The sequence below is a fragment of the Rhyacophila brunnea genome, unplaced genomic scaffold (genome assembly GCF_057557595.1).
Source record: "Rhyacophila brunnea isolate RB1 unplaced genomic scaffold, BYU_Rbru_1.0 scaffold_1, whole genome shotgun sequence".
In the NCBI taxonomy this organism is placed as follows: Eukaryota; Metazoa; Arthropoda; class Insecta; order Trichoptera; family Rhyacophilidae; genus Rhyacophila; species Rhyacophila brunnea.
Genome location: NW_028232751.1, coordinates 15,336,106 through 15,352,646, shown reverse-complemented (window position 1 = coordinate 15,352,646; position 16,541 = coordinate 15,336,106). Strand labels below are relative to the sequence as shown.

The window sequence follows — 16,541 nt, the reverse complement described above, 5'->3', positions numbered from 1 at the left end:
ATGGTCGTATATTAAAGACCGTCCAACCTCGTTGGATCGTATAGTAGGTAGGTGCCTTCTGAGATAAAATTCATGTCTAAATAAAACACGGTTCTTGTCGGCTTACCGGAAGCCAGCAGCAAACAAATTTTGAAAATAGTCGATATATTGGATTATGTGTTAGGTTAGGTTAGGTTTTCATTCTTGAATACATTAAACGCGAAAATTGAATTAACGTTCATATTGAATCTAATAACTGTACAGTATAGTATACGGTCATCTCTTTCCGATAAAAAGCTCACGGCGAACTGTGCTACGGTGAAATGTTTTACGTACAATTTACATGTAACCTTACCGCTCGGCCATCGTGGGTAACATAACTATAAACTTTTTGTTCTGCAATGTTTGTAGATTGTGGCCTTGCGTTGAGTTTTATGCAAGTTGTGAATTTATGCAGGCGTAAAAGTTTACAATGAATTGTATAATTTGTGCGTAAAGATATTACTTGTGTAGGTCTATAAATGTGTAAAAAACTTATTTGGCCAATATTACTTGGCACGGATCTGTAATGGGAAACATTTGCCTAGAAGTCATGATCTCATGCTAATTCGGATTATCGCTATACCTTTGTGCAAAATCAACCAACTGCGTAGTGTATGTGAAAAAGACAATGATTGAGATTAAATAACAAAATAACCTCACATAAAAAAACCTTATAACTACCTATTAGTGTTAAGATATGCTAATGAATTTGATGTATGTATGTAGATACTTTTTAAAGCATATCCGAGGTACCAGAACAAAGTAACCCGTGAGTTAAACTTTATAATCCAAAAACGTGGTGTGTTGAATTTTATCAGTATTGATAATATAATGTGGAGTTTAATGTAGGTTACCACTATGGGAGTCGTCGACGGGTCGTAGGTCATTGTGTTGAGGATGATGATGAAGAAGTCGAAGATGGATGCGGGAGCGAGTTTTATTTGCGGCGTAACGGTCGATACAATAGTATGTTACAGTAGTTATGATACAATACTATTAAGATAATGTTCCTAGGTCCGAATTTCGGTACAATGATAATGTTGTGCGGGACGATACGGAGATTGATATAGTAACGGACCGGAAACGTATATTCAAGTGACATTTCCGATGAATTATTATTCGTTATTTATACCATCAAAAATAATATTATTTTTATTGAAATAATCGAATCAGCTAGCATCTGGCGTTTGCGTCAATGGATGACTGACTGAAAAACAGATATGCAGAATTTATTATTGAGGTCATCTCCTTACCGAGTTTGCTATAATTTGACACTATGGAAAATAGATATTTAATTAGTAATTATATATCTCTATAATAATAACAGGGCCCGATATGTTAAGGGGACGTCCATACATTACGTTACACCGTTAAGAAGGAGAGGGGTGCGATCTGGGTCATCAACTTGTATCGTAGGGGATAGAGGTGATTGTAGAAAATCCGACGTCTCAATACCAACAAAATAATATAATATACACAATACATAGAGCAAAAAATAATATTCCGTGTAAACATTATACTGAAATCATTTAATCAATCAGCGTGGTAAATCATTTTGTGACAAAATGTAACGTTGGGACGAGGAGGGGTGTCGAAAAACCGAACTTTGTCAGAGACTTTAGATACGTTATTATGTATCAAGCGCAGAAAAGCTACAACTATATAGTATGTAGGTAGAAAATAGTTCTCTTCCTCTAATCTTCAACCATTCAACCATCGAAAGTGGCGCAATTTAAGGCGTTTGGGAGCTGATATGACTGGCCCAGGATCGGGTTATGTATTGCAATTTGGTTGCCAAACCTCGATAGAATACGGCACTAAAAAACAAATATTAGAATTATACCATATAGCAAATTAGTGATTAGATGTGTACGTTAAGTAGGTAATGAAGATGAGATCTTGCGAAGTAAGTAACTATCTATTGATTGCTTTATTGCTAAAATTAACTTACCGAAGTGACGTCGTGTATATATAATTCACTCGAGTTTCTTCGATACATCAGAGAAGAAACCGTAGCTACTTCATTGGCAACTCTTCTTGCGATACTCGCCGATACGAGCCGAAACAAACTTTCTGAACCATGTGTATGGTACTTGATTTAATGTCTAATGGCTTTACAATGTTCATTTTTTTTTGTAGAATTGGATAAAAATATATCTTTCTAGTGGCATTTATTTAAGAGTATCAGAGTTACTGGAGTGTTCTTCTCGATATTTGACTCAATTTATTTAAAATAACAGTGGAGTTAGGGGTATATCTCGTTAAATATTTTTTTAGAGATACGCCAGTGTTCTCCTGAGTTTCTCCTAGTTTGGGTTAGTTTAGGTTAGGTTAGGTTGGGTTAGGTTAGGCTAGGTTTGGTTATGTTAACCTAACAAATAATCCAGTTTATCGGCTATTTTCAAAATGCGTTTTCCGCTGTATCCGCTTTAACCAAACAGTACCAATAAATGTAATTGAACTGCATTCATAACTCTAAACAGCGATTCAGACTTACGTCAGTGTAGGTCTGGGGGTGCGAAATCCAAACTCGTGTATTTTGCCAGCCAAGTCATCGTGGTGAGTCTAAAATTGACTGATATGGTTAGGAATCATTTTAAATTCGTCATATATTTTTTGTCTACTTTTTGACCATATCCATTCTTTGGTTGCGACATATAAACACCCAGTGACGTCCCTAGACAAAATGCCGCCCCTGGGCAACGCCAAAATAACGCCCACTTTTTATACAGTATTTTTTATCACCCGTGCAAGTGTCGTTTCTGGTCACCATGGACGTCGCAAGGCAACGGAAGTAAACTAGACATCACGAACCCGACAAAAAATTACAACCAAGTTAAACTTTTTATGTTAATTAATACATTTTGTTTCCAACCAGTGAGCTGATTTTTTTATGGAAAGATGTTTTCGTTATTAGGTACTAAGTTTATGTAGCTATTTCTAAATATATCAATTAATGATTCTCCTCGATTTGCCGCCCTTCGAGTAACTGCCATCCCTAAGCGACGCTCAATCTGCCTACCCCTACTGGACGACACTGTGAACACCACATGGCATTTCAAGAATCCCTGTCTCTCATCAGTCTTCTTGCATCATCATTCCATGTCATGCTAGTATCCCTTAGCTCCGTCGTATACCTACACTCGGTGGATGGTATTTAACGGCCGGAATCCGGTTGATTAAAGACCAGGTAAGCCAGGCTTAAATTGTTCTGAGCCAGGTCCAACGTCGTCTCTTCACTCTCATTATGATGAGACGCTGCATTGCCTCCTGTCTGTTCTTTCCAAACGTTATCCACCGCACTCCCAGTATCCGCCGCAAACAAAGCTCCGTATACGGGTGCTCTTAGCCTTCATAAAGTGTCATAACCATGCCCCCCACAAGGGGATTTCGATTCGAGGATATTAATATGTGTAAACTTACCTACCATTTTTTTTCCAACCATGTCCGATCCTAATAGGATCATATGGGCATCCACAGAGTAGAGGTTTGTATTAACAGATTTTGTTTTTATGAGAAATGGATGTCAGCCACTTGCTCAATCTATTAGGTCCCCCTGACTCACACACAAAATTGAAAAACAATATGTATACTTGCCAGACCCAGGATTCGAACCTGGGACCCACGGCGTGATAGTCCAACGCTTAAGCCGCGCGGCCACCGTGGGTGACCATTACCTACCTATTATTATGGTTGTGCGATGCAATTTTTGATTGTTTTGTGTTGATACTCGACAACTCCATAATTCATGTAGATGTATTAAAAAACAGTTAAAAATACACTGAATTCCCTTAATTTTACCTCAAACACTATTTGGAAAACGCTACTGTTGAACGCCACGCTGCATTTAACCTTAGAGATAGGTAGGGGGAGCAAAGATCCTGACCTGGGGGCCCGCTTCAGGATGTGGGGGCTTATAGTCATAACACGCTATCATAAAGCAGCACTGTCAGAATGCAAGCATCCAATAGATGACATTTAGTTTTAACCGTATTATATTAGGAACGAATAATAACGACAATGTTGATTATCTGCTATATGAAAGAATTCACGCATCTTTGACAGAAGCTGTTCTTTATCCCGTACCTCTGCGAAACCCATTATCAAATCGTCGATCCAGTTGGATTTAGGGCCCGTGAGGTTATTTAGCGATCAGAATAACTCAACATGAATAATAATTAGTAATGCAAACAATATAGTTTAGTTCTCAGAATAGGAATGCATGTAGGATTGTCGGCACGTATGGAATCTTGCATGTAGCCCACAATCGCAGGTCGGTTGGGATCGCTTGACTCGAGCGCCGGCGACTCGGCGCGCTGCTTCCGAAACGCCAACGCGAGACTTCATGTTTATAATGAATACTCAGGGATGCTAACAACATTATCACACGGTAAATAATAAACCACCGGTATTGTCATTTCAATAAAATATTACCTTTTGTCTAAAATAAGGTATCAATTACGGCTTCATAACATCTTTAGTGATTAAATTTATTACGTGTCGTATATCGTGGACACTAAACTTTGTCAGTCATACATATTTGTTTTTATTGAAATAAGACTACAGCTTACATATGGTGTCGGTTAGTTTTTAAAATTCAATTAAACCTTGCAAAAACCAAGCCATAATAGATAATAGTCGTCTATCTATAAAATATCTAAAATTATGCAATTTAATCATATTACATAACTCTGGATATTATAGTTTGGTTGGCAGGGCTTAATGAATTTAAGAAAATATGTGTAAGTAATAATTATTATATATTCTTAGTCCAATGAAAACAAATAAGTATAAATGAAAAAGTATGCACAGTTTTGTCGTATTGCCCAAAGTATACCAAAATTATTATGGTTTGGTTTCAATAGAGTTTAATTAATTTTTAAAAACTAACTAACACCATCTGTAAATTGTAGTCTTAATTCATTAAAAATAATTACAAGATAAAAAGAACTTTTTATATACAACCGAAATACTGAATAATGCAATGTCATTTCATATTGATTTCCATAGTAACGCACGTATATAGTATTTAATAATTTAGTTGCTAGGGCCCCCTAGCAACCAATAATGGTATCGAAATAACTTTTCATAGAAAACAGAATTAACTGAAAATGAATTCAATTCTACTTAAAGATGGCTAAAAGTATTATAAAATGCATTGGCATCGTGTTCTGATATATTCTGAAAGTTTCAAGTGTCTAGCTCGTCGGGAAGTTAGTTAAAAATCGATTGCAATATTTGTACCGGACAAATAAGAATACGACCTAAGAAAAACGTTGTAATAAAAATACGTATGACTAACAAAGTTTAATGTGCACTGTTTCTGGCGGATCTTAACAGTCTACTACCACCATTCGCTGCAAAAATATACCTAGTAAATAAATATCGAGCATATTATACTTTTTCGCAGATTTTTTACGATGAATAATTATCATTCATTTTCCAAACCAATTGACTTTTTGCCATGGATCAAATTATGATTATTGAATCAAACAACTATTGCTATAGTGATTTTTTGATAGGGATTCGAATCCGTACCTACCGTTTAAGAGACGGGCACTCTGGTACTTCTCTACCGTATGTAATTAATACAGTATACTCAATCATAATTGTGTCGCTGCATTTCAAAATCAGCCAAGTCTACCTTTAGGTATTTTTTACTTTTATGTGAATTGCTGAAGAACTACTACTTTCTAACATTTCTGCATTATCAAAATGTGGAATTTATTAATTTTAGATATTCTATACTCGAAATAATATAAACTTTCACCTTTGTAACTGTGTATTTGAGAAAAGAAAAAGCCGTTTTTCTCCTATTCATCTATTATGGACTTAACTGATTTTGAAATCTAGCGACACAATTATTGATGAAAAATTCTACAATTTCACCATAGTACTAACTTATTGTAAAGTGATCTCTTGGTTTGATTAAAATTTAATCGAGACTCAAGTTTGAACAAAAACTTATCTTACTAAACAATACAATACAGTACAATTTCCACAGTAGAAACCAAAACTAAACATAATTATTGATTAAAACAGGGCGATAAGCTCGAAACATGATGACGAACTGTCTGTATGGGAGAATTTTTGACGAGAAATGTATTAATGCCTTTTACAATATGACGTTACATTTTGAAATACTGTGTGGCAGCCTTTCATTGATCCAGTCAGTCCCTCTACTTTTCGAACATATTATAGCTAGTAGGCAATGACATTAATATGGACGAAGCATCTGGAAAAATAATGACACTCACTTTTTTATCGGGTCTGCCGAATTGCATAATCTGTTCTAACGCCATTACAATAAAGGTGATATTGCTATAAATTCCCGATGCCTTTTGTCGGGTCTGCCGAATGATTCGGTTCGAACGGGTTCGCTCAAATTAACATTGACACTAGAAACACTGTTCTAACGCCATTACAATAAAGGTAATATTGCTATAAATTCCCGATGCGTGATATCGCATGACATGCGTGACGTCTACCTATACATGTTCGAATGTCGCTATGCGCGAATTTACTTGCTAGCTACTGTACTGAGTGCGTTGTTCATTAATAATGTCATTGCTAGTAGGTACTTACTTAAATTTGACTGTGGTAGCAAATACTATTCAGTGCAAATATTTTTTCGTAAAAAAACTAATATAACATTAAGTATTTACTATGTTTCAACAATTATGTATGTACGAGTATATTCTCTGAATATATTTTTTACGGTCGTACCAATTAACTTGCGGTAAATATTTGTAAACATCCCACTGTTGATTGACGTCCGTTACATATAAATGATGTATGGAAAATATAAAAAAAATACCTATGTATGTGCTTACTTATAACATATTTTTTATTCGTCAGGATTTTCAATGGTAAGAAAAAACATATTCTTGAGATTAAAAAATATCAATATGGCCACAGCTGCTGTAAAGTACCGCCAGTGGATGCTAGTTTATCGCAGCCTCCCTGCACTTGACAACATGTGACGCGTTTTTTAACGTGACTTGACGTGTGAACTTGGAACTGACTGCGTTTAGTTACAGGTGAAACTCTGTGGGATTTTTTTTATTGTATTGAGTGAGAAAACGAGCCGAGGTTATGAAAGTCATTTTGATAAAATACACCACATCCATTTAAGGAAGATAACTAATTGTTAAAACGTTATTCTCTGGAGAATAAGTAATCTAATCATTATAATCGTATACGCGTTGGGAAAGCGACTTTGAATCAGATTGATTTTACGTAACGCGATAAACAAAGAATTTCGAAAGGTTTGACGACAGAATAGTATTTTATTTTTATTATTTTTAAAGAAAAAAAAATATCAACGAAATTATTTCATGTCACTATCATTGCAGCACCATACAATTTTATTTAAAAAAATCTTTACGGGCCAACGTGCCGTGTAAAACTCGAAAATTATTAATTTGGAAATATCTTTCGGATCTAAGTCTGACAAATCTGCAGACTGTACGAAAGATTATGTGTATGTCATTATAACTCTCTGTATTTTCTCGTATTAGAAATTAACACGTTATAAGCATATTTTTTTTTCGACCATGTCCGATCCTAATAGGATCATATGGGCCTCCAGAGAGTAGAGGTTTGTATTAACAGATTTTGTATTTTACGAGAAATGGATGTCAGCCACTTGCTCAACCTATTAAGTCCATACCCTGACTCACACACAAATTGAAAAACAATATGTGTACTTGCCAGACCGACGATTCGAACCTGGGAACCACGGCGTTATAGTCGGACGCTTAAGCCGCGCGGCCACCTTGAGTGTATATATGTATATTAATATATTAATATCATAACAGGGTATTATTGTAATAGCCGTTCATTAATATTTAAAATATACCCATACTGGAGTACATAATATGTCCATAGTTATATAACCATTTTATCGTTTTTTTCTCAATGCTTGTATTATATCTTTTATTTTATTAATAAATACCATTATACAGTAGAATATATTCGGAAACCTTGTATAAAGGTTTGTATTTGATCCGTAATTTTAGATAAATTGCAACATTTTGTGTTATTATTTGCTGTTATAATATAATATATATTTAATGATGGTTTAATATATTATTATCTCAAGGTCCATTATGCCTGGTCCACACCGAAAACAAGTCGCGCGACAACTCGTTAAATTTTACGATAAGCATGATAATTATCGTAAAATTTAACGAGTTGTCGCGCGACTTGTTTTCGGTGTGGCCCAGGCATTATATTGATTGTAAGTGAATGAATTGAACAATATATACAGCATTAATTGTAGTAAAGACATGGGTATTTATAATTGGATATTCCTTCTTCAGCAAGCCATAAAAATATATACTTACACATTTATTTGTTATTGCAATATGTAAGTAACTTGTACGAAACAGGCACGGCGATTCATATTTGTTTGAGATACTCACATCAATTTTATTATTCGAAAACAATTATTATCCTTCACTTAGATAAAATTAGACATTAATTCGAAATAAATATTTTATAATATTTACGGTAGACAGGTACTTACGTAATTACCTTTTTGTAATACTGAATGAATTTAATTTACACGACTTTAATAAAGAAAATTGTATTAATAATTACCGGAAGCATTCAGAATGTCTAAAAGGTAAGTAAGTACCCACCGCAATTATTAGAAAATATTTATTCCGAATTAATGTTCTCTAATTTAATAAGTGGAAATTTATTATTTAAAAAAGTAATACCTCAAATTTTAATCAATCCTACCACCGCCATCTTTAGATTAATAAAGCCTGAGCATAACTTTTTGTATAAGCAAAGAGTGGTCCACTTTTCAGCTGTCAAAATCAGATCCCAGATTGCTTGACATATTGATTCGCCCTTTCTCATTTCAAATTGAATTATAAAAAATTCTCAAATCAAACAAATTAACTCTCAGTGTTACATATTAATAAATAATATACATTCCTGTTATTCATCAGCTGTCAAAGTCAGACTAGTCCTTCACACAAAAACTGGTGGTAATATCGATTTCCAAAAAATATGTAGCATTGATCTATGCATTACATTTGTAGAAGGTGTGTTAATGCTAGTGTATTATTTATCATGTAATTTATATAAAATAGAGAAGGTGATATGAAATAGTAATAGTTAACCGATTCCCTGTTCAACATATTGACAGAAAGACTCTTGAATTTACTTGTTTATACATGTTATTGAAATTATTGTTATAATTTAATAAATAATTAGTACCTACATGATAAAATGAACAAATTTTATTCGAAGTAAAATAATTGGAAACATTATTTTAGTATTTTCTTATAAATGTGTATAGGTATGCCAAAGAAATCGATTTAGAATGAAATCAAGTGATTTCAATAATAAAAACATCTTAACCCAAATTCGATTCAGAGAGATAAAAATAATTGCGGATTTACGGTGGATAAGCCAATGAAAAGCGGAAGATTAAATTCAATTTCTTCAAGCTTTTTCTTACAAAAGTTGGTCAATGTCGATTATTTATTATTATTCTGAATATCCGATAGAAAAACCGTTCGACACAGCTCAAACGTTGCTGTCAGATTAATGTTAAATCGTTTCTCGTAACAATTTTGAATATGAAATATCAAAATCAATATGGCTACATTTAATAGTTTGCCAATTATAATATGTAGGTACCTATATCAAATCGTCGCCTTCTGCTATAAATAGACTAATATTTTAATAAATTAGAATCACAAAGATAAATTATAATCATCATCATAACAACCGTTGCACATCTAGAAGGTTAGGTATAACCACAAATGCAGGTTTTATATTCAATGCAACGACGATTTTAATGTGAGGAAATCAGGTGATGTAATGCTGGAATATTGCACATCCAAACTCATCTCGACTGCAACACGTCGATGTGATTTTATTGGTATTCACAAAACATATGTAATTTAATGCAACATTTTAGTATGAAACACACAGCTGGTGTCGCAAGCGACGAATTTCACTCGACATGTGGGGCAAATATAATACAAAAACGTAACACTGATACATGAGCAGAGCTGCTTTTTCATTCATTTTGGCTAGCCGCATGACGTCACAGTCCCGGCATGGGGCCTACGCGCACGGAAAAAAAGTTGCAACATTGCGCCCAGTATTTATGAATATATCCCAGTCGAGACGATTTTCAATGTGCGTCTGGGCTTAGGGAGTATGAGAGTATAGATGACGTCGCGGTACTCTCATGGTTCTACGCCCTGGCTCCTTCCACTCATCACACTTCTCGGTCCTCAGTTATTCGCTGTCATGTACATCTGCCAAACTTATCCATTCGCCGAGTGACATGCCCGGCCCAAATCTACATTCTGTGCTTGGAAATAGTCAAAATACTGATCAAAGGGAAAATATGTCGTAATCACAAACCAATACTTTATTACACAATTATTTTATTATTAGTACTGATAATTTATCTATCTATCTGACTTCTATCATAATTATTATACAAAATACAAAGTTTGTTTGTTCACAATACATTTCCTGCCAAATTCCATTTTTGAATTTTTACGACACAGTTTTTGCATATTTTGGATTCGATTTAAATTCCTTTTGTTAAATTTGGCTGTCAGAATATTTTCATTTGTACCTGTATATACCTTAAAAATGCCTAGATATATATATTTTTATATTGAAGAATTTTTTTTTAAGAAAGATATATATAATTATGTATATTATTATGTATATCAAATGAAGCGACCTCGTGCAAAGCCGGGTACTTCAGCTAGTAGATTATATTCGCGAAGTGTAACTAAAATTGTAGTAAATACCATAGTAATGACATGCATTATTCTAAAAAACATTATCATTTATTATATATATTTACTTATCTACTTTTTACTCTCATTTTAGTTTTATATAAAATTTGGACGTGGCATTAATCGTGGTTTTTATTTCATTTGTTTCAGCATCACAAGTAAAATGTGGACACCCAGCTGTACCGATGAATGCGCAGGTGAAGCTCTCGAACGAGAACCTGGCCCCAGATACCATCGCAACTTATTCCTGCGACCAGGGTTACGAGCTCTTCGGGCAAAACGAAAGGAGGTGTAATCCCATGGGGGAATGGATGGGTGAACTACCATTCTGTGGTCAGTATTCAATCTTTATTTATGTGCCTTCAACAATAGATAATTAATATTTCACTATCAATATTATTATTTTAATAGTAGGTACACGACGTTTAAATAATTTATAAATATTTAGTAAAATTACTTAGGGCTTTTACCTATATTATTTTTTAATTATATTGATTTAAAATTATTTTCTGTGGGCACAATCCTTATTCCTGGCGCTACATACTGTGTATTGGCCTTCTTCAGCATCCGTCTGGTAAAGCCTTCTCATAAAGGTCTGTCCATCACAGCTTTCCTTCAGGTTTGGACCACGAAGGTGTTCAAAACTAATTCGATAATATGTCTTCTATTTTCTTGTCTTTCTATACGTAATTTGTCATACTTAACTCTTAGAGGGCTCGCACATCAGAACTCGCCGCATGCGTCTTACGATGAATTTGTCGATGTGACGTCATCGTAAACCAAGAAACGAACGATATCAAATGGAGCTTCGCAGATTGGCTGATGCAACTGCGACGCTGCCGCATGCGTCGAGTTGCGTTGGCCAGAGCCTGCATGTCGATATCGGCCAATATCGACTCCGCGCATGCGCACAGCCGCACAATCGACCATTTCTCTCCAGACTGTCACCGCGTTCGGAGCAGCCGCGATGCGGTGAACTTCGATGTCGCTAGGCAGATGTGCGAGGTTGTATCATGCAACACCGGCCGCCCGTTCTCGAAAGTTTTGATTTATGGCGGTCAGGCACACGAGGCGAGTTGTGATGTGCGAGCCGGCTTATGTACTGTGTACATGGCCCATCCATTTTAATGGACTAGATGAGGTGTGGGATGTCAAACGAAGCACACAGTACGCTGTTGCATAATATCCGTCTTCACCGGGCCATATTTATCATTGGGCTAAATGAGCTATAGCCAATGCCCCCCATGCTGACGTTTACCCCAAGGTCTGAAAAAATAATAACAATATAATATAAGTATGAACTAACCTTAAAGCAGCTTAACCTTAACCATGCTAATAAATATTCAGATCAGAAGCCATCGTAGTGCTGCAAAAATTATCAATTTTGCGTGAATCAGCCAAAACATTCATGAATGAAAGACAATTATACAATGTCACACAGCAAAAAATCAAAAAAAAATATTTAGTGTTTTGTAAAATGACGTTATTTCTGGGGGCCCTATTATAAATATTACCATCTACCTCCCTACCATCTGCTACCGTAAATCTAGCCCTGGCCCCACCCTGACTATGTTCTATTGACGGGTAAAAAAAATACCACATATGTGGATGAGCCTAGCACTTTTTCAATGCCATGCTTTTGGTTATCTACCAAGGTACCTCATTTTCAAGTCTTAATATTATAATAATAATATTATGATTATCAGTATTTCGTACAGGGTGCATTTCAAGTATCGGTTTACTGTCACCGACCGTTCGGCTGAGACAACTTATGTTGCTTGGCATACATTTTATCTTTAGCTCATTTTCAAGATTATTACTGTCAATGGATTAGGCTCTATCAGCATTTCTCAATTAAATTTAGCTATCGAACCGTTTTTTAAGTTATACTTCTTTCGGCGTGTGATGAAGTTGCGCGCGCCGATGTAATACATAAATTATTATTATGATTATATTCATTTCGGTCTCAAGGGTACATGTGCATAGTTTCACTTAGTTGGTCGTTCAATACAACCTAGTAAAAAGCACGTGTTGTAAACATAACCAATATTGTGTCATAATAAATATAATAATATATAATATATACATATAATGTTTATAAACAAATTTCTGGAGAAAACATTCTACATTGTTACTATATTCATAAAACTTTATTTATTTTGGAGTGTCTATTTATTTTTCATTGTAAAGATTGTGTATCAAGATTTGAGGCTATATTTATGTAAGTATTATTTACGAGTAAAATTATATAACAATAAATAAATAAATTTTGTAAATGTTGTTAACGGGTAACATGATATATAATACACTAGCATTAACACACCTACAAATGTAATGCATAGATAAATGTTACATATTTTTTGGAAATCGATATAACCACCGGTTTTTGTGTGAAGGACTAGTCTGACTTTGACAGCTGATGAATAACAGGAATGTATATTATTTATAATTTATTAATATATTTGATTTGAGAATTTTTTATAATTCAATTTGAAACGAGAAAGGGCGAATCAATATGTCAAGCAATCAGCGATCTGATTTTGACAGCTGAAAAGTGAACCACTCGTTGCTTGTGCAAAAAGTTATGCTCAGGCTTTATTAATCTTAAAGATGGCGGTGACTGAATACAATTGACTAAAACAGCAAGTCTCATTTTGCAAATTCGACTCATCCGTAAACACGGCTTAAGATAGTTATTTTTTTAGAGCGAGATTTATAACAATTAGTATTGTTGCAATTTGCAATTGAGTTTATTTCATATTCTCAACTCACTCGAGTTAATACACCTCACGAACGCAATTTGTTTTTCAAATTGAACTTTAAGCTTATAATTGGACGAGAGCACATAGCGCTTTGATACGGATAATAATAATGATTTACGTTAACAGCTAGTACAGCCGATTAAAAAAATAACCGTGTTTTTGTGTACTTATGTACCTACTTGATTTTTAATTAATTATTTTGACGAAACTTTCAAAAATTAAAAACTTATCATTAATTTTTGATAGGCTGTTATTATTGTCTCGCCATATATTTTTTTTAAATTAAAATTTTTGAAACTTACCAATTATTTTCGATACATAATTTGCATTTGTAATTGGTTAATCATTTTAATACATTTTATTAATTAATAAAAAGAAGTTCCTCTTTGGTGGCTGTACGTTGCTTTTTTTTAAATATAGAACGATATGCTCAGAACCGATTTTATTTTATAAATGAATGTTTTTTGAGGGAAATTTTTTCAATGAATGGGTGTTTAATTTAAAATCATTTGTAACGATGTCGGGGTTTTCTAAAGATAAAATTCCACCAGTATAAGTTGTCCGCTGAGTGAGGGCGCCACATGCTAACATTTGACGTATCATTTAATACTGTTTATACTAGGTTGAGTTTAATTCAAAATTCGAACACCTGACGATTTATGATGGTATATCTATAACGAAAACACAATATTCTTCCGCATCAAACATAATAATACCTAAATTAATCAGGTAGGATTATATTGCATATATTATTAATGATTATTTTTAATTATTTTATCAAAATTCTACAAGTATTATTAAGTTCGGGTTATAAAACTATCCAAAGATGATAACTTTTATAAAAACTCTGAAATGGAATACTACCATGTAACAAACTTCACAATTAATATAAAGTACTAACCATGCAGTAAATAGCTTATTGTCAAATTTATTATTATACTAGTTCTTCGACTTTTTATCTTATTGCGTTTTTATTTTTGTAAATACACCCACGGTGGCCGCGCGGCTTAAGCGTAAAACTATCACGCCGTGGGTCTCAGGTTCGAATCCTGGGTCTGGCAAGTACACATATTGTTTTTCAATTTGTGTGTGAGTCAGGGCAGGGTATGGACCTAATAGATTGAGCAAGTGGCTGACATCCATTTCTCGTAAAAAACAAAATCTGTTAATACAAACCTCTACCCTGTGGAGGCCCATATCGTCTCTGTTCTGGCAGAACACACTAACTGGAGAATACTAGTTTTGAGTAATTTGACTTTGAAGTTGTTAAAATGTTTGAAATGGTCTATCATGTGAGTTTATTAAGTAATCGTAAAAAGGATGACTTTAAAATAAAGACTGTTTATTTATTAAGAAGGTTTCCAGACGGTAAAGTTTGAAATAAGGAACATTTTGGTATAACTAACTCAATATGTCATTTTTTCTAATTAGTGTCTTCTGCCAGAACAGTGACGATATGATCCTATTAGGATCGGACATGGTCGAGAGAGAAATATATTCTGTCCAAAGTACCTACTTTAATATGGACCTGTATAGTGCGATTTCTATATTGTGGCTAATTCGTCCCACATTCGTATCAGAAATCAACTCCGTTCTTTCACATACATCTATATTTTTCAATTTCCAATCCCTTTTTTTCATTCTTTAATAATATGACGTTCGACTGTAATTAGAACCCGTATTACATAATATAAGTAAGCTGTATCCACAATCAATCAAATAGTGTATTGTAAACTCCCGATTATCCGTTGGCTGATTATCCGGTTTGCGAATTATCCATGCACGATACGGTGTACCTACAAAATGATATAATAGCTTTTAGGAAAATTCGAACCGATATTAGAAAATCATTAAAAGATTCCTGCAAACAAACCAAAATGACAGATGTTCTTAATAAATAATCAGTAATAAACATGTTAAAATAATTGTCTGCTTTAGAAATGTATAATAATATTTTAAATAGAAAAAAACTATATTTCGGATTATCCGTGTTTTTCGTTTATCCCTGCCGCCTCTCCTCACCATTAGCCCGGATAATCGGGAGTCTACTGTACTTTAGTACCTACCTACATATTATATTATTATTTGATTTTTGCAACCCCGATTTCACATGTTGGTTTCTTCAGGCTATATAGAGACAAAATAACAAGGTGAGCCTGAGATAAACCCTGGAAGTGTATAAAATTCGTTTTAGTTTGAATATAACTAAAATTGTCATCAAGTAACTAGGTACTAGTAGGCACTTATAATTAAATATATAATATATTTATTTATTTTTAATTGGGTCTACAATTCAGTGTGGATCTTGGCCCCCTCACGAAGAGGTTTCACAACATTTTTTTTTACGAGAAATTGATGTTGGCGACTTTCTCGATCTAATAGGTTCATGCTCTGGATTCAAACACACATTAAAAATGTGCATGTCAGACCCGGGCTTTGCACCCAACAACCTCGACTTACTAAGCGGATACTTTGCCACTTGGGCATCGTTCAGTTCAAATACATGTAAACTGATAAGTTACTTTCCATACGACAAGGAAGTATCAAATGGAGTTAGTGATTATATAAAAATATGAATAAATTGCAAAGCTCGATTTTCCTCATATACTTCACTTAATTATATACTATGCAATATAATATTTTATCCAATCGATTATCCGCTTGGCCGGATTTCCGGGAAAGTGTCCTCCATTCATGAATTCATTTCTAATAGTGCCATGTTCGCAATATTATCATACAAGTTTGTATGTTATTGATCGAACACTTAGATACTAATTATTATACATACTTTGTATGATTACTATATTAATGTTGTATCTATGAGATATGTATCCACCTATATCAAAGATACATAGTAAAATACAGTACTGATTTAACAATATGAAATAAGTAAATACTGTATAAAGTTAACACACTTTTGGTGCAAGGATATGTATTTTTGGCACGCTTTCATTTGGAACCATCTGATAGT

General features: G+C 34.0%; 1 protein-coding gene across 1 annotated transcript in view; it reads left to right on the top strand.

Moving 5' to 3' along the window:
* The window catches only part of fw (CUB and Sushi multiple domains furrowed), a 266,332-nt gene that overhangs the window by 180,844 nt on the left and 68,947 nt on the right, over positions 1-16,541 (top strand). Inside the window, exon 2 of the mRNA XM_085941650.1 lies at positions 10,959-11,141. Coding sequence (XP_085797776.1) covers positions 10,959-11,141 — 183 coding nt within the window. The remainder of the gene's footprint in view (positions 1-10,958; positions 11,142-16,541) is intronic.